The sequence below is a fragment of the Heterocephalus glaber genome, unplaced genomic scaffold, assembly GCF_053883595.1.
Source record: "Heterocephalus glaber isolate CG9 unplaced genomic scaffold, H.glaber_assembly_v1.0 deba00001429, whole genome shotgun sequence".
Lineage (NCBI taxonomy): Eukaryota > Metazoa > Chordata > Mammalia > Rodentia > Bathyergidae > Heterocephalus > Heterocephalus glaber.
The window spans coordinates 3,390,307-3,413,372 of record NW_028258294.1 but is presented as its reverse complement, the minus strand read 5'-3'; the positions used below and the strand labels follow the sequence as shown (position 1 = coordinate 3,413,372).

Below are 23,066 nucleotides of genomic sequence, written 5' to 3'. Positions count from 1 at the left end.
GTTTTCTAATTTGGATCCTATAACAGGTAGAAAGAATTACTTGCACTGCTAGAAATTGCCTAGTTCTCAAACATTATGAAAGTGTGTTGGAATTTTTTTTATAAAGACAGTTATATCCTGGTTAGATAGCACTTGATATTCGTATAAAACCTAACCAGCTGTCTGGGCATGGTGTCATAGATCTTAATCTCAGCTACTCAGGAGACCACAACAGGACCATCACAAGTTCAAGGCCAGCCTGGGTAACTTAGCCAGCCCCTTGTCACATCGTAAAAAAAAAAAATAAAACATGAAGGGCTAGGGATATCGCTCAGTGGTAGAGCTCTTGCCTAGTATTCTTGAGGCCCTAGGCTCAATCTCTTGTACTGCAAAAAAAAAAAAAATTGAAGAAAGGAAAACAAAACAACAGCAAAAAGATCTGCGCTGCCTAACGAGTATGTTAAAAAGTTACCTAAGTGACTGTCAAAGAAAGCATGTTTTATGGAGGAAAAAGTTGATGTCATCAAGTTTGTTTCTTACTTTCTTTTTATGCCCCAAGGAACTTGTGTTTAGCCTTTCTTTCTTGCTATAATGTTTTTACTGTATAAATCATGAAAGAAATGACTTTTTTAGATTGTGGCAAAGTAGTTTAAGTGTTTAGAAGAGATGGGGATTATAACGTAACAGATTTGTTGAATTTCTAACTAGTTCTTCTATTGTGATTTTTAGAGCCATTAAATAATACCTAAGCTGTTTGAAATATTGACATCATTCATTGCAGAGTAAATATTTTTCTGATTTTTAAAAAGTTCTGTCTACAATATAGCGTTTTTCTAAATTTCGTTTATAAAATAGCTATTGTAATTTCATCTGTTAAATATGCTTGTTGTTACAGCAAGTTGGAATTGATAGAGGTGACATACCAGACCTTTCACAGGTAAATATATTGTTAAAATATCAATTCACTGTACTTTCCATACTACAGTACTGAGTAATGTATAGCCCGTACTGCTCTTTTCTTTTTATTTTTTTCTTTAGCCCCTACTGTCAGATCAGTATACTTTTTTTTTTTTTTGGTACTGGGGATCAAACTCAGGACCTTGCACTTGAGAGGCAGGTGCCGGAACCCCTGAGCAAAATCCCTGGCCCCGATCAGTATACTTTTTAATGATTGACATACTCCTGAAGTTTATTCTAACATTATGACCACGTAAAATTATCTTCTCACTCTACGCAACACTATACTGTTCCTTTCTTTACTGCTTTTAATCTCTTCTATCATCAAAAGAAGTATAAAAGAAAAAAATAGAGAACTGAAATGTATTTTACAAATATTTTACTGTATTAATGGTAGAGAATTATTTTATGCAAGATTTATTTTTTCTGTTTTAAACCTTCAGCTTTAGCTCTTTGACTCACATCAAAGCATGAAATAGAGATAAACCTCAAAACATAATCAAAGATTATGAGAGCAGGGTTTGGATAAGACTATCGAAAAGGCTACACTTAGTTGGCCCTGTGACTTTATGATGAAATATACTCTAGGCTTTACTTTCATCATCTTTAAAATGAGGACAGTGCAGTATATACTTCATATGGCAGTTTGGTAATTAAATGATTTCATACCTAAAAGTAATTTAGAGCATTCAATAAATTTTAGTTACTATTTACTTTTGTCGTCATCGTCATCATCTTCAAAAAATTTCAGGAAAGAAACTTTAATCTTGTTTTTTTTATATCTGGCTTCTTCTGACTTATTTTGTTTACTGAGTATTAAAAAGGTACCTTACATAAACTATCCCTGTCATAAAACTCGCGTCAACTCCTTCCATAACATGTCTTACCTTGTTTTAAACCTTTCCAGGACATCTTTTAAACACTTTCTTGTTATGCAGTATTACAAAATGATTTGACATCTTTAGATTATCCTGTTACTCACCCTCTTTGTCCTGCAAGCTTTTTCTGTATTTTGTTTTTAAAATCATCAGATTCAGGCATTATACAGACGGTAGATGCTTTCTTCATATGTACTTGAGTATAGCATTGAGTTAGCCAATCTCCTTCCCTACATCCTTTATTGGTGATCTCTGAGCAAAGAGAACATGCCAAGCATTCTTTTGGTGATTCAGAAATTTTTCAAAAGTAAAACTAAAACCTATCTAAAAGTTAGGGAAGATGATAAGACTGCAAAATAGGAGAAATTTGAGATTATTTCGATTTTTAATAAATGGCTTTTTCTGGGATGTGCAAAAACACATTTCCTTCACTCTGTACTGCAGATTTACATTTTAAAGACGAGCCATACATATTTAGAAGAGATTTTAGAAATGGTTTGCCATTGCTTACCATAACTTGAAGGTTTAATATTTATAAGCCACATCTTAAACCCTTCAGAAATAAAAGTAAGTACATTTTGAATAACCACAGTTGTAGAGTAGCTTAGTACCTTAGTTAAATTATCTGTGCTTTAAGGTCACATATGCCTTAGATCATATCTTGGCTTCTGCTGTGTCAGGTACATACTCTTGAAAAAATTACTTGGTTTTTAATGCATCAGATTGTTTATCTATAAAATGGATGTACTAGTTGTGTTTTCTTCATAGATTGACTGGAAACAAGGTAGTTTACACAGTGCCTGTGTGTTAAGAAGAGCTTTTTGAATGTTAGTCATGATCATGAATATCCTCATGGTCATCACACTGAAATGATGAGAAGACACTTTGCTGAGACTGGAGGAAGTACACATGTTCAGTTCATCATAAAAAAATCAATCTTACCATCTGGAATTTGATTTTAAATGGTTTTCTACTAGATCTGTTGTAATAAGGTCTTGGTATATACCATTTAGAGAAAATACTAATGAGAGAAATTGTTAACACTATAATTGTTAGAGAAATTAGCTAGGTGTTACCTGTTTTGCTCCTAATTCCTGTAAGCTAGAAACTGTCTCAAATAAGACATGAATTGATTCCATCACCCCAGTCCTTGTGCCCACCCTTACATGTACAATTACTGCTTTGATTTGTAATTCTAGTTGAGCCTTCCTAATCTGAAAATCTGATACCCAAATGCTCCATAACTAAAGCTTTTGAGTGCCAGCATGACGCTACAAATGGAAAATTCTACATCTGACCTCACATAAGAAATCATAGTCAAAATTCAGGTGCACTAAAAATACATTATAAAATTATTTCTGGCTGTGTATATCAGGTATATATGAAAATGAATTCATGTTTAGATTTGAGGTATCATTCTCAAACTATCTCAGTATGCATACGTGAATACTCAAAAATTAGAAATCAAGTCTGGTCCTAAGTACTTCAGGTAAGGGATGCCAACTTATAGCAGAATTTTATTCGTTCTTGAACTTAATATAAGTGGAATCAGTGTATTAATATAGTCATAGGCATATAGTATAAAGATAAACTCAGTTTATCCAACTGTACTTTCACAGCATAGATCATTTGAGACACCATATTGTGAGATTTTCCTTCATACACCAAGCAAGCAATGCTGCCAAGCAGATGCCAGTTGAGTATACCTGAATTCAGTTCAGTTACTTTCTAGAGATAGTGTCAGATACCACAAGTTGAGGGCTCAGTCCCCAGAAGTCCCCTCCCACACTCCCATACTAAGCACAAACCCCAGGTTGTTTTTACCTCTGCTTCTGATTGACCAGCTATAAATTAGGGTTCTCACAATCTCTTCTTCGCATTTGATTAATTTGCTAAAGTACCTCAGAAAACCTGGGGGAAACACATTTACTGGTATATTATAAAGAATATTGTAGAGGATACAGATGAAGAAATATATACTCTGAAGCATATGGGAAGTAGTGCGGAGCTTCCATTTCCTCTCTGGTCACGAGTCTCTGCAGGAACTTTTATGTTGTGCAGCTGTCCAGAAGCTCTCTGAACTTTGTCCTTTTGGGTTTTTATGGAGACTTCGTTGTGTACCTATGGTTAAAGCATGGAACATCATATAGAAATGTGATTGGGCAAAATGGGTATAATCTAATGCTAATAGATGGACTGGAGTTAAGCCTGTTTGTTCAGAATTTTAATACCCTCTCTAGCTTTTCTCCCTCCTGGGTATGGGGCAAGACCCCTTCTGAAATTGGAGTAGAGGGAGGTGGCTTCTTATGATCTACTATTAGAAAAGGTAGGTCAGAGGATTATTTTGTGGCCATCTGCAAGACAGAAAATAGGAAGATCAGAGTATTTTTTTTTTTCTATAACTGGTCTTGGCAATGAGAAATTTCTATGGCCTGTGTTGGGAAGAAAAAGGAGCAGGTGAAAGGAGAGCAGGAGAAGGTGAGAGAGAGGCAGGCAGACAGGCAGACTGACTTCGCTTCTTGAGGTCTGAAGCACACCAGTGTTACTTTAGTCACTTGGGAAATTATAAGTTCAAGGGAAATATAAGCCAGGAACTGTAGACCCTCCAAGTACACAGACACATGCACACACATGCACACATGCAAGTACCTTCTCTTATATCTGGCTTCTTTTGCTCATGATTGTGTTTTGAGATCTGTTCATGTTGTTGAATATACCATTCATTCTTTAGTGCAGTATAGTATTCTATTATAAACAGTTCAGTTTTCTAAATGTAAACAGTACAGTTTTGGATTATTTGTAATACTTGGCTGTTGTAAGTACTGTAAGCATTCTAAAGCAAGTCTTGTGGAGGTAAGTTTTTTATCTTTTGGATAAATAGTGAAATTGGATCATTGAAGCACATATGTATTTAACTTTATAAAAAACAATTTGATCCTTTTCCAAAAGGCATACACTCTCTGCAGTGATGTGTGAGTTAGCTGTTTCATACCCTTACTGATACTTGATGTTGCTAATCTATTTAATTTTATCCATACCTCTGGGTAAAAAAAGTGTATTTCATTGAAATTTTAATTTACATTTCCTTGATTATAGTCTTCAGTATCATTTATCAGTAACAATTTTAAAGTGCTTGGAGCTGGGTGTGGTGATGCGCACCTGTAATCCCAGGATTTAGGAGGCCAAGGCAGGAAGATGGCCAAAATTTCAAGGCCAGCCTGGGTTACATAGTGAGTTCAAGGTCAGCCCAGACTACACAGTGAGACCTTGTCTCAAAGATAAATAAATAAATGAAACAAAGTGCTGGGGTAATTACTCAACAAGTACCTATTAAGCATCTGTTGCATGCTCATTAGTATATCTAGCTTTAAGCATATATTTTTACTTAAAATTGAAATACATATTAAAAATTTAAGTACTTGCAGGGTCCTCTTAATGTTTTGTGTTTACATAGTCTTCAATTTCTATAGTTTTGATGTTTATTAATACCTCCAGCTACGTGATGTTCATATAATAAAAATAAAATTGTCATTATCGTTAGGTACCTAAAAGTCCAGTGTTAGTGCATGAAGAACATGCCTATTTTGTTGCTCTTTTGTTAAGACAGTTCTTATTTTATTTTAACCAACAGCCTGATTGTTAATGAAATTCTGGATGTTTATAATTTCAGGCACCCAGCAGTCTTCTTGATGCTTTGGAACAACATTTAGCTTCCTTGGAAGGAAAGAAAATCAAAGATTCTACAGCAGCAAGCAGGTACATTATGTTTTGTAGGGAAAAGAATGGAAGTGATTTTTCTGAGGGAATGGATGAATCCAGCTCAAGTTCCAAGTTTCTTAATTTCTCTGTGTCTTGACTTAATTAACTATTAGATGGATTTATTGTACTAGTCTCATAGAACTGGTAACAGGATTAATGGGTTAATACATGTAAGTTTGTAGAATAGTTTCTGATTCTTAATAAATATCAACAGTTAGTAAGATGATGACAATGATGCCTTGGTTTAGAATTGTGTTCATAAGGTCAAAATTTCTCATAAAGATAGTAATAGATTGGTTTGTATGGTGCTTTATAATTAGATACTTTTGTATTAATATATATTCAATCCCTTTATAACTTTGTAAAGCATGTAGTAATAATGTTGAAGCTCAAACCTGGGATGTCTGACATCAAATTTCATCATTTTCTCTTAGGCTGGTTTTTGGGATTGATTGTTGACATGTCATATTTTATTTTTTAATAAATAAAATTTTTAGTAGATATTTGCAGTACATAATGATTACATTCATTTTTAGAAGTTGGTACATGTACATAACATCTTAATCCTTTTTACTTTCCCTCTCCCTTCTCACCTACCTCTAGATCCCTTTTCCATTTGCAAAATATCTGTCTCCCTGCATCTTGTTATCCATCTTTCACCAGATCAGTTTGTTTTGAGCTAATTCCCCAGTTAACCTAGCAAATAAGAAATAACACAAATCCTCACATCTCAATCTTTTAACATGGTTTCTGTGTTGAGTAATTACTTGAGTAATTAATAGTTTTTAGGTGCAGATTTCCTAGCCAGCTGTGGTGGTGCATGCCCGTAATCTCTTCAGCACTTAGGAGGCTGAGGCAGGAAGATCATCATGAGTTCAAGGCTACCGTGGGCTACATAGCGAGACCATGTCTCAAAAAACAACAACAAAAAAACAAAACAAAAGATTTCCTTTTAATATTATGACAAAATAATTTCTATAAGGTGTAGTAAGAATCTTTAAAAAATTTTTTTGTTTGGGGACTTTTTTTAGTAATAAAATTTAAATAATTCCAAAGGAAAAGTCATTGATGAATTTTAATACTTTAACTTCAGATGTGCACTTTGAGTTTGCTGATAGTTTTAGAAGTACTGTATTAGCCAAAATGTTAAGCCACAGCTGTTTGAGAAAATAATAAAAAATACAGCCCTATAATTCAGATACACCAATTTGCCTTTGTTGTTTATCATACAATCTGTTGAGCTTCTTGATTTTATGACACAACTGTATTATTTTTTTCTATGTCTTCTGAATTATATCTTTTTATTGACCTCATTTACAATATTTACATAAAAGTCAAATAGTTTTTGTTATTTTACATACTTAAGTAGAAATTAATGACATTAAGTTTGTGGTAAAGAATTAAACATAGTAGTTCTGGTTGTGCATAGAATTAAATGTTGGGGTTTATGGTATGGATAAATCCTTGATCATAGGGAAAGGATGTGGCTTACTATGAATTTGCTAGTGAGAGATGATGCATTGTACATGTGTAATACATTTGAAAAGGATACTAATTTAGGTGAAGGACAGCACCTAGAAAGGAGGTGCCGGATATACCAGTGACTAGATTGAAACTCATCTGCTTTTCAAGGAACTTGAAGTCCTTTGGCAGTGACATTTTTCCCCATTATTATGGGGAAGCATACCTAGGTATACATTGCTTATTATAGGTGTTCATGCTTTGCTATTATTTTAATAGCATAGCCAATCCTGGCTGTAAAATAGTAGATGGTATTTCCCTGTGAGAACCTCAGTACTTGTTTTCATCAGGACTTTTCTGAGAATTTGAGGGTTCCTTCCTAATTGTATTGGTTCCCTCTCTTAGGGCTTGGAAGAAGCAGTGTGCCTCCTAATTGTATTGGTTCCCTCTCTTAGGGCTTGGAAAAAACAATGTGCCTCCTAATTGTATTGGTTCCCTCTCTTAGGGCTTGGAAGAAGGAATGTGCTTCAGTCTTGTGAACCCTGCCCAAAGTCTCATTAATACTTACTGTAAAAGCAGTGATGTGTGTGTAAATCAACGATGTTACAGTTGGTATACATACTCTTGTGGGTCACTGGTTGGAATATTCATCTGAAGTACTGGTCCTGAATTATGACTTTTTTTTGGTACCGGTGATAGAACTTGGGACCTTGCACTTGCGAGGCAGGCAGCGGCACCACTGAGCTAAATCCCCAGCCCCTGAATCATGACTTAAATTGGCAACTATGGCCTATCTGACAGGATTGCCATATTATTTAAAGACCTGGATATAATGTGAAGTGTCTGGCAAAATGTCAAATTACCTTTTTTCAATTACCCTAGGGCTACAACGCTTTCCAATGCAGTCTCTTCCCTGGCAAGCACTGGCCTGTCTCTGACCAAAGTGGATGAAAGGGAAAAGCAGGCAGCATTAGAGGAAGAACAAGCTCGTTTAAAAGCTTTAAAGGTAAGTATATGTGTTCTCTTTATTTGGAAAAACAAGCACAGGTGTTCATTAAGTAAATGGAGCTTTACATAGACTTAACAATTTTTAATGTGTAGCTACTGTATGGTCTAAAGCTCAGTCTTAATCTTTTTATCCCAACATATGAAATGTGATCAAAATATTCAGTGAATGTTTAAATTTTTAAAAATATATTACAGTAAAAGATGCACTACCATTAATATCCCTCAAAATACTCCCCTTCACTTTGAACACAATTATCCCATTGTTTTTGCCACTTTCTGAACCATTTCCAGAAGTCTTTTTTGCATCTGTCTTTCTGAAGTGTGATTGGAAATGTGGTGAATACTGCTGCTAAGTTCCATATGGAAAGACAGTCTGGTAAAAACATTATGTGTGTTCTCTTTTACCTTATTAACCAAATCTGGCACCAAGCAACTTCTGGCTCTTACCCTAAAGTCAAAATGATCATGAATGGTAAACGTTTTGAATAGAGGCAGCTGTTACTGCCTAACTATAGACGCTCACAAGAGAGGACTTTGAAGAACATTATGAGTGTATTTCAATCGAAGGGGAGTATTGTGAGGGTATTAATGGTGATGTGTCTTGCTGTAATATTTTAATTGAAGCATTCACTGTATTTTTTGATCACATCTCATACAATGATTGGCAAAAAGAGTCAAGGAATGCACACAATGCTTTTTTCCAGAGGCTATATAAACAGATCTGATCTCTGGATTTCTTGTGGTACTTTCCCTTTCTCAATAGGAACAACGCCTAAAGGAACTTGCAAAGAAACCTCATACCTCTTTAACAACTGCAGCCTCTCCTGTGTCCAGCTCAGCTGGGGGGATAATGACTGCACCAGCCATTGACATATTTTCTACCCCTAGTTCTTCTAACAGGTATGCAGAGTGATTAAGATTGCTTTTGGATATTTTATATGCAAAGACTTGTAGTAGAAAATTGAAGATGTTTTCAGTTTACTTTATGATTTTGTACCCATAAACTCACATAAAAGAGATAGTGATACAAGGTATAATTGGTATAGAATCTAAAGTGATAAAAGCGTATGTTTTGCATATTTAAGTGGAAGATTCCTAAATTACTAATTTATAGTAATTGGAATATAGTTTAGGAAATCAATGTTTTTCTGTCATTGAGTCTTTCCAAGAAAGCTGTTTGTTACTTGAATCCTATATGAATTTAAAGTATGATGTTGAAATATTTTCCCAAATCTCTTTAGAAATATACACATAGTTAAATGAGGGGCATACAACTGTTACCTTGCTGAAACTTCCTCTTTTGAGATATACATAATTGGGGCTTGTTGGGGGGGTGGGCGGCAGGGTTTATCTAGAAAGTGAAACATCTTCCCCAAATACTTTCTTAGCTCATCAAAGCTGCCAAATGACCTGCTTGATTTACAGCAGCCAACTTTTCATCCATCTGTACATCCTATGTCAACTGCTTCTCAGGTAGCAAGTACATGGGGAGGTAAGTATTAATGAATTCTGTTTTAAACATTATATAGATATCTCCATGTATGAGGTGTTTTGCTTATTAGTATAGCTGATGGTTACATTTGAGACATGAGAACTTAAAAATATTAAAGTGGTAATGAACTGATTTTATCTCTTGAAGATATTTTAAATACAGTTTTTGAATTGTTTAAATTATAAAATAAGGTTTAATGAAGGTGAAGAGAAAGAACCACCTACTTAAGTGTGAAATCATTTTTTTAATATGAATTTTGATTTCATAATCAGAAAATCTATAGTGGTTGTTCTGCTTTAATATAGGGGGAAAGTCATAACTCCTTACTTCTGAGGAATAGTTGATAAGTTTTTAATAAGACTCAGATTCTATTATCAGGCAGTGAAGTATGTTGTGATGATATAATTTCATCACATACCTAGTGCTATTTGTTTTTTAAATGTTGATTTAATTCAAACTTGTAAGATTTTTGGTATTCAAAGAATTTTCTCCTAGTACTAACAGGAATATTAGCTCCCCACAAGTAACTCTTTGATTATACAGTGATCATGTCATGATTGTGACCATAGCTTACCATCTTTGGACAAAAATACTAAGTCATTCTCAGTTTTTACGTGGTTTTGTTTAGACATCTAATTTTCAGATCATCTCCTTTGCTTGATTTTGGTGTTTCTGTTAGTATGTATAGTATTATTTTATAAAGTCACCAAAAATTCCTGGAAGTGTAAAGGAGATACTCTGAGAGGATACTAGAGAATGACAAGATACCTTACGATTCATAGGAGCTCATCTCATAGCAGAGATTAATTATTGTAGTAAGTTTTAACAGTACAGGTTATTTTTGTTTATTTATTTAGAGACATTTATTTATCTCACTATGTAGTCTAGGCTGGCCTCAAACTCCTGGCGATCCTCCTGCCTGAGCCTCCCAAGTGTGGGAATTATAGGCATGCACCACCACCATCCAGCATCTATTCATTTTTATAATTTGTATTTTAAGATTTTGGGGTTTTTTTTTATAACTTTTTTAGATGCTTTGTATTACAGTATAAACTTTGTGAAGACAGGGATTTTTTTCATGTTGCTTATTGCTCTATTCTTTGAGCACTTTTTTTTTTTTTTAATTCTTTTATTGGTACATTTTAGGTATACAACACAATTACATTTCTCATTGGGAACTTGTACCTTTACATGATGCATCTTGGTTCTTATTTTTTCCTCATTTGAGCACTTCTTAATACATAACAGGAACTTTGTAAATAAGTTCATAAGATAAGTGTTTTGTTGAAGAAGTGGCCATTTATCTTCTAGACGGATTATTTCTGTTTTAAGGTAATGCAGCAGACAAAAATAATGAAACACTAAAATGCTATATTTTTAGACTAGTTTTGTGAGCTTTAACTTGATTTTTAAAACTAATTGACTATGAGAGGTAGTTTAATTTTGCAAAATCTTAAGGTCTAGGAATAATTTTTAAAAATAAGATAATTGAAATTTAGTATTTTATAATTATTTCATAATAAACTATAGGCAGCAAAATAAACTTTCTGAGAAAGGGTTTTTTTAAAATATACTAGTAAGTCCTGATTTTAGACTATCTACCAACTTCATATATTGTTAATTGCTTTAGAAAAGATTGGTAAAATTAATGGACCATTTAGGCAGTTTTAACTTCTTTCATTTTTTTTTTTTGGATAAGTTAATGATGAAAAATTTCTTTACAAAAGGCTTAATGAATCTAGACATAATATGTGCTGTGCAGTTATTATGTCTGGACCTAATAGGTACAGTTAGTTCTAACATGACAAGTTAAAAAGTTTCTGCTTGCAGTGGTGTGAACATCTGACAGACTGTTACTGTGGGAGAAAAATTTTAAGTAATTACAATTTATAAGAATTGTTCTATGTCCTGTGAGAAGAAATGATTTAATAACAGTCTGTACATAAATACAATATATTGGAGGCCTGCGGATTTAGCTCAGTGGTAGCAAGGTCCCGAGTTCGATCCCCGGTACCAAAAAAATAAATAAATAAATACAATATATTGGAATATATTTAATCATGTTTTTCTGTTTTAGATTTTGCTTTCTGTGCTATTTTCATAAAATTTTCTACCATAGTTTACCATTTAGCTTGCTATACATGAGTAGAGAGACCATTAAAAGAACAAGTTAAGTGCACTAGGAACAGAGACAGAATAAATTGTACTGTTGTGTTTTCAAAAACTTTGTTATATATAAAGGAAGGAATGTAATCTTAACAATGACCCCTTCAATTTAAGTAGAAAGAAATCCTGTCATGACTTTCATATAAAGATATTTGGCTTCCAAGTTGGTGATAATTTGCATTTTGATTTTTGCACGAACAGATAACTGGAGAGTATTTTAAGCCAAGAACTTTCAGACTAAAAGAATCTTACTTATAAAATGTTTTCATTATAAGAGTAAAAAATTAATCATTTATCCCAACACTTTAAATATGTGCCATTTTTATATATCATGTTGCTTTTGTGGCATATTAACATATGACAAAATAAAGGTATGATTTTTAGTAATCCCCAAATGTAGTTTTATGCATCTTTTGCTTTTATTAGCTAAAAATATATGCTGATAACAGACCCAGCATATCATTTAATTCTTACATAAGGACCACAGAGTTAAAGTGTATTTTTTGTCTTAGGTGGGTTAGTGATATAGTAGAGTTAAGAGAAAGAAAGGTTTTGTGTGTTTGTAAGAAATGATGTTAAATATTCTACCTGAAAATGAAAAGGAGCAAGAGAGAGGCCTCAAGCCACACAAGTTTCCCTATTCCCCTCTTTGTGTTATCAAGGAGCCCTTGACTTTTAAAGAAATGATCTGGAGTCTAAACAAACATTTGGTGATGAGTGCTAATATGTGAAAATACTTAGATTTTTATCACCCTGAAAACTTTGTTTTATAGGAGATCTAAAAATATACAGTATGATCAGCTCACTATATTGTTGAATATTTGAAAGAAGACTTCAGAATTTAGTTGTAAGAATTATCATTCTGAAGTTAAATTTACTTTATTCGTAGCTGCCATGAAGCAAACAACACTTCATGAAAAAAATTTATTTTTCTGCATGTACATGTAGATTTCAATTGTTGAGAACCTCAAGACTGTAATATGACTATGGTGCTATTTCAATCCTTGTTTTAACTTTTTTGAATTATTTTCCTGTCTTTTTTTTTTTTTTTTTTTGGTACTGGCGATCGAACTCAGGACCTTGCGCTTACAAGGCAGGCGGCAGCACCACTGAGCTAAATCCCCAGATTTTCCTGTCTTTAGAGTAGTGTAAAACTTAACTATCATGTAGATAATTATAAAAATAATGAGCAAAATTATTTTTAAAAGTTTAAGAAAAGAGTTGCTAGTCTAGTAGACAAAGTTTAAATTGGAATAGTTAGAATGTTATTATCATATACTAATAAATTTGTGTTTATTGTTATGTACAATGTCCACTAAGAGACTAACATAACCCAGACTACCAGTAGATTAGGTCACATAGATTAGAGGGTGATTTTCTTTATTATCTGATTGACCTAAATATATATACCTTTGTACATGTTCTCCATATTCTTGTCTAGTATAGTTCATCAAATAGAAAGTGATTGAAATTAGGTGCTTACATGAAAGGGTGTCAATCAGTAGAATAGCAGATAATTAGTAACCATTCCTGAACATGTCTTTTCTTATGGATTAATGGATTTATGGTAGAAATGTGGATCTTTTTTATTTTAATGACTTATTTCATGGCTTTTGGGGGAGGCATGAAAGACTAGAGAAATGTTTTGTACTGTGTGTTCAAAAGAGTATAATGTACTTTAAACTCCATTCCATTACCAGATATTTTAAAAACATACTTTTAACCTAGCTGGTCAACTCTAAACTAGTACAGTTACTTTTTTACGGAAGCAGGTGTTAGAAGCATAGCATTTATAATTTTTAAAAAGTTACGTTTAACCCATGATCTCAGTATTTTCCTTTTTCAAGCAGTTGTGTTTCGGGTTGTGGAAAACTTGACTTGAATTTATTGACTTTAAGGACAATTTGCCTATATCATGATAAATGAGTTTGTCCTTAGGTCTTGCTTCTGTCTTACTATTTACTTATATAGTGTTAAAAGCAAAATACAATGTCTGGTACTGAAGACACTACAGTAACCTTTAGTGAAGGTCAACAACTGGACAAGAATAGGCAAGAAGAGGCTGTTGGTTTAAAGTACAGAACTGTCATCTTGTTTTTTTGTTTGTTTTTTTTTTTGGTACCGGGGATCGAACTCCAGTCCTTGTGCCTGTGCAGCAGGCGGCAAAACCACTGAGCTAAATCCCCAGCCCAATCTTGTTTTTTAATTGTGTCACCCAGAAAAAAATACAGTACTGTATTATTTTTGCTTATCTTTATTTTTTCCTCTCCCCATTTAGTTAACTCCTTAAAATTTAATAAGGTAGGATAAATGGCTTTCAGTCATTTGAATGGTTATCTTGAATGAGAAATGCAGAAATATCTGATTCTAGAACAACTTTAGATGTGAGATTTGAATAGTATATGCTAATATGGTAGGGAATACTTTTTTTATTTTAGAAAGTCACTTAAAGACTAAAGCATTTAGCTTCAAAGCTGTTCTCAATCTACTGAATGGGCCATCTTTTGCCTCTGTTCTTAATTGTCAGAAATCCCTTTCCCCATTCTAAAGTCTTTTCTTCATTTTTATTTTAAATTTCCTACCTTTGAACCTATAGAGGAGATATGTGCACAGCTTCTTCTAATTTTAAATTAACCCCTTCTTTTTGTAACTTTACTCATATCACATATATCAGTTATTTAAGTAAACACCATTATGCTACCAAAGCCATTATACTCCTACTTAGGGCAGTGAAAATGTATGTAAGGTGAGTGGGTCTTGTATAGAAGCATCTTTATAATTCTCTTTTAAAACTGACTATTGGCTTTCTAATGTTGGAGAGCAAATCTATCCTTAATATGCTACCATGTTAGTGTAAATGGTTTTTTTCTAAGGATTCCTTTTAAAATATGTTAAGTGCAAGAGTTCCATCTTGGTGATTAGAGCTATTTGAATTAAAAATTAATAATATAGCTACTACTTTTCACTTTGCATCTTTTGACTAATTACATTACTAATTTGTTTACTTCCTTTCTTCATTTTTGCTATAATACGCTTGGACTGCACAGATCCTTTCTCTGCTACTATAGATGCTGTTGATGATGCCATTCCAAGCTTAAATCCTTTCCTCACAAAAAATAGTGGTGATGTTCACCTTCCCATTTCTTCAGATGTATCCACTTTTACTACTAGGACACCTACTCATGAAATGTTTGTTGGTAAAGTACCATTTAACCTTTTTTTTCCAATTAATGTTTATACTGCCTGAGTATTTCTTACATATCCATTAATTACTTTTAAAGCACTGTAGTAATTACCTTAGACTTTAACATCAAATTTTAAAATAAATGAATTAGCAGTACTGCAATAACAATGTAATGAGGTTCTAAAACTGACACTACTGTGCCTAATTTTAATGCAGGTTTCTAGGAAAGAAAATTTCCTTTGATGTTGAATTTTTTTCTTTAGTGTTTTGTTCTCTATGCAGTATTTTGGCTGGCTAGTATCATAGGTAGCATCCTGTTTTTCAATTCAGAGAATTGATTAAAAAGTGACATGTACTTATGTTTTCCCCTCTCTTCTCCTGAGAGATGCTGGTTTTTCTTAGTACTGATCTTAATCTTATTTTTGCCTTTTTAAGCTGTTGTGTATTATAATTTTGTATTGTCTAAAAATCCACCGCTCATCTCATTCTTGAGAGTTTCTCTTTGTTGTTTGCCTGGAGGTAAGTGAAATTAAAAGTATGTACTATATTCCATTTTAATTTGTAAAGTGGGGAAGCAATTTGGCTTGAATAACCTGTCACTGCAATGTAAAAACAAATGAGAAGGCAAAGTTTCATACCTGAATTATGTCAGAAAGAGTTTTAGTTTCTTACTATATAATGCTAAAGCTGAAAGAACACTTTTGAATCCTGTGTTTAAAATATGCTAATTGTCCCCTTAAAAATGGTGAAACTTTTATTCAGTTCAAACAGCTTAAGGTGATATGGATTTAAATATTTGATTAAAGCAGCATGCAGAAAGTCTTCTCTGTATCCTAAAGAAACCACATGAGCACATTCTAAATATTCTGTTATATATATGAGAGAAAAGAAGGAAGGGAGGGATAGTAGAAGGAAGGAACAGAGGTAACTGGAAAGCAAGTTAATAGGGAGGACTAGAGAATGTTTCAAGTCAGATATTCTAGATATATATAACTAGTCTAATAGCTCAAACTATATACCCAAAATATAATAATTGATTGCAGTAATTTCTTGTTGTTATAACAACACAAAATTGTCAAACCCTGTTCTATAGGACTGTAAACAACCAGAAAAAAATGTCAAGGAATAGCTTTGTATCTAGATACTGCCACCGCCCCCCGCCCCTCTGCGCCCCTCCCCTCACCTTCCAGAAGAACACATTTATTTGATAATATGCTCAATGTAATGGTAGCTTGGCCTCATTGAAACTTTAACCGTTAATTAATTGAAAATCAAGAAGAATGGCTTATAGTCCTAATATGCCACATATATGAGTTTCTGTGAACTGGTCTAGGCCTGCTTCCTTATGTGTAAAAGGTAGACAAGTTAGTGTTGGGGCTGGGGATTTAGCTCAGTGGCGCCGTGCCTGCCTTCCAAGTGCAAGGTCCTGAGTTTGATCCCTGTACCAAAAAAAAAGAAAAAAACATTGTTGGCTTAAAAAGCCAGCTGCACCATATTTCTTTTTTTAATGATATAGTGTTGAGTTTATTATTTGTTTTAATTTGATAGAAATAGTAATTACCTCTCTTTCCTTTAGATAGAATATTCTTATTAAAGCCTTATTTTGTTTTTAATAAGTTGATAAATGCTGTTTTTGAAATCTCCTGTTTTTTGTTTTACTTTTTATTATTCCTTCCCACCTTTAAACTATTTACCTTCTCCTTTTTCTTTTCTTTCTTCCCTTCTCTTTTTTCTCCCTCCCTCCCTTCATGCCATTTATGGCTTGTCAGAAATTTTTTGGCACTCAAGTTCATCTTAATATTTCCCTTATATACCATGAACTTTTTGTTGTACCTAGCATATTTAGTGGTAGATAATGACATTTCTAAAATTTATTCAGGAGCAATTTCTTTTCTTTTTTCTTAAAGTGGATATTTTTTTCATTTCAAGAAAAAAACATGCTTATTTGCTTTGAACAACCATTTCTTTTTGTTTCTTTAATTAAACACATTGTGCTTCTGATTAGATGCCTGTCATTTTACTTTACTCCATATTCAAGTATTACAAATTTTCAGAAGAGTATATAACCTTTTAGTATTAAAATTTATGGAATTAAGAGCTCTTCATTTATCTGTGTCTTTCCAAATACATTCTTGGCTAATGCAGTAGTAATAAAACTTAAAAGTTCAGCTGATGTGTATGAGTGTGTGTATATATACATGGAGTTGATTTGCTTAGTTAAGTTGGCATTAAAAGTAAATATTGCACAACTAAAGAATTGAGGTTCCTGGCTAGTAGTAAGAATTGAACATAGCTAAATGTGTTTGAAAATGGAATTTATGATGGCTTTTGACAGAAAAATACTCTTGTAGTCCAGCAAATGTGAGTTTGAATTCCAGTTCTACTTCATTAACTGTGGACTTTAAGCTACTATTTAGCCTTTATACATCTATGGATATTGGTATAATAGTGTCTTGCAGGACTGTCATGAAGTTCATATGCATGGCTGTTACATATCTATCCCTATGCTTGGCACGTAATATTATACAACTGCTACTTAAAACTGTCTTGGGTACTTGGACTGTTTCATACTTCAAATGTACTTCTTCCCTAAATTATTTAATCAGACATGATCTTGAGTGTTATTTTTGCATTGTCTTCAGTTTTTTTAATTGTCAAGGGTAATTTACCTTTTTGTACAACATTAGCAGAGAAAAACTTAAATTCTTTTGAATCATTTTCAATAAGAATTACCGTTATAACAACTTATTTTCATTCTTAGAATGGTAGTTTATATAAGATTAGATTGTAAGTTTATGTAAGATGTATACCTAGGATAGACTGAAAACTTCAAATAATTTCTAGAATCAAATGGAAGTTCCAAGTCTTAATTTTGCAACTTACTAAATCTTTGACTTTGGGTAAATTTTGTAGTCTCTTAACTTCCCTTGTCTGTTTAAAAAATAATCTACTGTTGCAGCTTACTGAAAATATCCTTACAGGCATGTTCAACCTGTGGTCCACCATTTCTTTGCCCTCATGTTTATAAGTGAAGTATATAAAGTGTATAATATAGTTAATGTATTTAAGTAGCAAAAGTTCTTTTTTTTGTTTGTCTTTTGTTTGTTTTTTGTCTTTTGGTACCAGGGATCAAACTCGAGACCTTGTGCTTGCAAGGCAGGCAGCAGCACCACTGAGCTAAATCCCTGGCCCAGCAAAAGTTCATTTTTAAAAAATTTTATATTATAATATTAAAAAAACAGTGGGCCACAGGTTAGACATGCCTCTTACATAGAGATTTTTAAAAATCAGATACATCCTCAGAATTATTTTATATCCTTTCTAACCTTTCATACTTTCAAGTAATAATACTGTAATTTTACAGGTTGATAGCCTTAGGAACTTGAGATGACTCCTCTCTTTATAGAAAGTAACAAAGTTTTTTCTGTATTACTGTAAAAAATAAATAATGTGTGTGTTACATCAGTGAAATTCTAGAAAGCTAACTGGGCATGGTGGCACATGCCTGTAGTCCCAGCACCATGGAGGCTGAGGCAGGAGGATGACTGTGAGTTCAGGGCCACCGTGAACAGCATAGGGAGGCTTGTCTCATAAACAGCAACAAAAATTTTAGAAAGCTGAGACAATATAGCAGGAGAAAGTAGGAATTTGATACATTAGTCTACTTTATTAGTCTAGAATGCCTTAAAGAACAGTATGCATACTTCTTACACGATGATGGTAGCATGGGCATGTAAGTAAGCATGATTAGATTTTTGTCTTTAAGAAGTTACGAGAAAAACCAGCAGACCATGGTAGAGTTAAAACTTGCACACCCTAAAATGTTATTAAATTGATGTCTCAAATTCTGAGATCCTTTTGATGAATGGCTGGATTTATATATTAAATTATTTATTATTTTGATAGTGTTTCTGTTCTTGGCGTAGGACCAGGATCTTTGAGTTAAGAGTTTAAGAGTTGTAACAAATCAAAATTGTACGTTTTTAATAAATTTGTGCCCTATAGAATATTCATTATATGATCTAAAATGCTACTTTTAAAGTAGTATCCTTGATGTATTATTTCTTGTTACTAAATTACTGTTTTCTGATTTTTCTCTCCAACACGTCCTACTTTTGTCTACTTTTAACAGTTTTCTTTAAGACCAGTCTCTAGCTGCTGGATGTGGTGGGGTACGCCTATAATCCCTGCACTCGGGAGGCTGAGGCAGGAGGATCACCATGAGTTCCAGGACAGCCTGGGCTACATGGTGAGACTGTCTCAAAAATCAAAACATCAGTTTCTCTAGTACAGCATATCGTCCTTGTACTTGCTTATATCCTGGTAGTGTACATTGAAAATTTAAAGTGAGACCTTCTGACTAAAGGTCTTTTTCTACAAAGAAAAGAGTGAACCCGTGTTTAGGACTCCAGAAGTCTGACTTCTCCCACATGGTGTCTAGTGGTTTTCATTTTCTTACATTCTAACTTCATAGCATTTAGAGGTGGAAGAGAACTAAGGAACCATTTATTACAGCCTTCTACAGGGTAATTTTTTTCTTTTTGGGGAGGAAGTACTGGGGTTTGAGCCCAGGACCTTCACACTCAGCTACGTCCCCAGCCCTTTTTATTTATTTAAAGACAGTATCTTATTAAGTTGCCCAGGCTGTGTTCCAACTTGTAATTCTCCTGCCTCAACCTTACAGAGTGCTAGGGTTACAGGCATGTGCCACCACACCAAGCAAATAGTTCCTTTTTTGTGACTCAAAGTTTTTCAAGTCCTGTGAGAGTTCTAGTGCTTTTGGACAATTTTACTGCTTTTGAGGTTTTAGAAATTAGAGTTTCACTTCAGAAAAATAACACCTCACAATTAAAATCTTGTATTTGTTATTCTGTCATAGGCTAGTCTCAAAGACAGTAGCTTGGTATTTGCTTAATACTACTAGTGTCAATGTAACACAGGTTAAAAAAAGTGTTCTGTTACGAGTTGATTTTATATTTAAGGTAGGTTAATTAGTATGTTCGATTGTATACTTCTATTGAAAGCAGGAAATTGAAGTTAGAGGGTGACTGGGAGTTGAAAGTGGTTTGTCTTTTTTCTTTAATGTTCTAAAAGTATTTAAATGCAAGTGGATGTAAGAATTACTGGGTTGCAACTTTGAGAATCCTGCCATATCTCAGATGAGTTTAAACCGTTTAGCTTTTGCCTAACTGTTGAAGGAATAAAGGAAGGTGAGAGATATATAGCAGCTGGGTGGTAGATAGGTAGGTAGAGACACTTTTATCTTGGGAATATCAAGAAAGTGGATATTCCTTTAAGTACCATAGAATACTTATTTTATTCTCAAATGATATTTTACATTGCATATGTATGTTGCCTTATGCGTACTGCAGTTTTAGATGACTTCAGATTTTTAAAAGGTTATCAGCATACAAAATTATAGTGAAAGAGAAACAAAAGATTTTATTGCTGTAATAAAGCAAATAGTAGTTCAACATCAGTTGCTCTTTCATTAGTTTTGTCGTCAGTAGATGATTTTGTTATGGAAAATATAATCATCAAAAATTGGTGTTGTAGAAAATGTTTTCCAGGTACTGTGCTCTCACGCACAAGGGTCTGCTCTTACCCCATAGAATATAACTCTTTTACTAAGTTTAGTTGGCCCAAACTTCCTCTGCAGAGCCTAATTCTTTTTCTTTCTTTACTTTTGATAAATGTAAAACCTCACTACCTTAAAAAAATTTTTTAATTTTATTTTATGTTTTTTGCTTGATAGTTATCTTTGGTTTTTGTTAGGGGATTTGTTGCTTTTGCCATTCTATTATTATCATTATTAAAGAGCTTATACGGCATTATTAAAAAAATTGAGCTTTTTCCACTTTGTATTTTCCTCAGGATTCACTCCTTCTCCAGTTGCACAGCCGCATCCCTCAGCTGGCCTTAATGTTGACTTTGAATCTGTGTTTGGAAATAAGTCTACGAATGTTATTGTAGATTCCGGGGGTAAGAAATATTTTTAAATTTAAGTACTGTATCTAATTTGGATTCTGTGTAAGAAAAGATAATGTTACCTTTTTAGCATTTATGAAACAGTGAAAGTGTCCCACATCTGCCTAACTACTAGAGGATGAGTTCAAGGAAGCTTTAGTCATCACACTTTTCTTGGTGGTCATTTAGACTCTGGGAAAATTTTCTGTGCTCCAGAGTATAGGAAAGAAAAAGATTTCTCACTAGAATACTAATTTGCAAGTTACTATGTATAAAATGTTGTGACTTTTAAGTCATTATAATTTTTACTTTAATGAAATGAGTACATTATACCGTAATATATGAAATTGGCTGTTTTTGATATGGTAAATATAACCCGTAGGACCTTAACGTGTTTATGTTAAATATCAGACCTATGAGTACAGGAGTTTTTTATTGTTAATGGTGATTTTTGTGGTATACTTGTTTATTTGTTTTAAAAGATCTCTTTATAAGTCGGTAGAGCAAGTTTGCACTTTGTACTTATGTTAATACATTGTTAAAATTCTAGATTTCTAGAATTTCTAAATTCTTAGAAAAGTTGGGCATTTTGATTCTGTTTTTACCATAAAGAGGCCTTTGATGTTGTTCAGTAATTAAATTTTAGCCATTTAAAGAAAATAGGAAGATCTTAATTTTATAACATATACTTGTCTATAAAGTAAGAATCAAGCTTTCATGTATGGACTAAGAATTTTTATGTAAGTTTATAATTGTACATATTTTTTGGATACATTTGACATTTTCCTTTTGAATTTGTCGTGCCTAGGAAAAAGCCGGATATTATAATTGTTCATACTTTATAAACCACCATCCTTGGAGACTTCCATTTTTAAAAATCCTTCCTAATATTTCTAAATCATGCTATTTGCGTCCCTAATTGGGTTGGTTTGGTTGGATTTGCTTTTGCCTTATATCCTTTGGTGGAGAAGCAGGAGTTTTATTTTCAGTTTCAAGACATATCCTAGTTTACTAGATGAACTTATGCAGTTAGAGCAGTTTAATAATTTCTTAGGTATAATTTAGGTTAGCTCTTACAGTCTCCATTTTCAGGAATATAAAAAGGTCTCTAAAATAGTGTTTCTCAAAATAAAAGGAGCTTTTTTCCAAGTTAGAGAGAGGGATAATCTGCCTGTATTGCTTTAGATACAATTGAGTGTTCAGAAAATTTGAGAGGTGAGGATGAGAATTACTTTCTATTTCCTTCCCTTTTGTGGAGTTTTTTATCCCTTTTATTCAACCCTAATATAATTTTATCATGGATTAATCACAAATGATATCTGTCAAATTACAACCTTCTCAGTCAGTTCACTTTGAGGTCATAAATTTCTCCTTTTTTCCATTTGAGGACATTTACTAATGTCCATTTTTGGAAGAACTTTTCCAGTGAACAAACAAAAAGACAAAGACAAAGACCTCCTTTAGAAAGCTTTAGCACTGTGAAGTTCCTTACCACTCCTATTTCATCTGTTTGTAACTTTAAGGCTTTGATGAACTAGGTGGACTTCTCAAACCAACAGTGACCTCTCAGAACCAGAGTCTTCCTGTTGCCAAACTCCCACCTAACAAGTTAGTATCTGATGACTTGGATTCATCTTTAGCCAATCTTGTGGGCAGTAAGTAGTCTTTGCATTCTACAATCATTTTTAAAATAAGTTGCTTTATTAAAAATGATTCTAGCTTTTAAATCCTTTTTTTTTTTTTTCCCTTTCCTAGATCTTGGCATTGGAAATGGAACCACAAAGAAGTAAGTGTTTTATTTGTGTTCTTTCTCCATATGTCATTTAGAAGTTGATTTGGCTTTCATGTCACAAGTATGTATAGAGATGTCAAGTCTGCACCATAAATGCTTTGTTCAATCTAAGTGTATATATAGTACAGAAACTTTATAATTAGACATTTAATAATCTCACTATACTTATTCATTTAAAGTGATGTAAATTGGAGTCAGCCAGGTGAAAAGAAGTTAACTGGAGGATCTAACTGGCAGCCAAAGGTTGCACCAACAACTGCTTGGAATGCTGCAACAATGGTGAGTTGGAGAAGTTTCTATAAATCAGCAAATGAATACTTAATTAAATGTGTAACCTGAAATTTTTTTAAAAGTGAAAGGCATAAATGGAAAAATTGTTGCTGAGATTTTTGCAGTATATGTAGTTGTTTGGTTTTTTTTTAA

The 23,066-nt window shown here is 33.3% G+C and overlaps 1 protein-coding gene across 26 annotated transcripts in view; it reads left to right on the top strand.

The window, feature by feature from the left end:
- The window catches only part of Picalm (phosphatidylinositol binding clathrin assembly protein), a 186,906-nt gene that overhangs the window by 143,736 nt on the left and 20,104 nt on the right, over positions 1–23,066 (top strand). For 6 of the 26 annotated variants that reach the window (XM_013066857.3, XM_004868232.4, XM_013066854.3 and 3 more), the window contains 10 exons: positions 875–916; positions 5,485–5,570; positions 7,917–8,040; positions 8,806–8,942; positions 9,431–9,534; positions 14,748–14,897; positions 20,759–20,866; positions 22,375–22,506; positions 22,607–22,637; positions 22,823–22,922. In XM_013066857.3, the coding sequence (XP_012922311.1) occupies positions 875–916; positions 5,485–5,570; positions 7,917–8,040; positions 8,806–8,942; positions 9,431–9,534; positions 14,748–14,897; positions 20,759–20,866; positions 22,375–22,506; positions 22,607–22,637; positions 22,823–22,922 (1,014 nt within the window). The remainder of the gene's footprint in view (positions 1–874; positions 917–5,484; positions 5,571–7,916; positions 8,041–8,805; positions 8,943–9,430; positions 9,535–14,747; positions 14,898–20,758; positions 20,867–22,374; positions 22,507–22,606; positions 22,638–22,822; positions 22,923–23,066) is intronic. The other 20 variants (XM_087212108.1, XM_087212105.1, XM_004868233.4 and 17 more) reach the window with 5 other exon arrangements.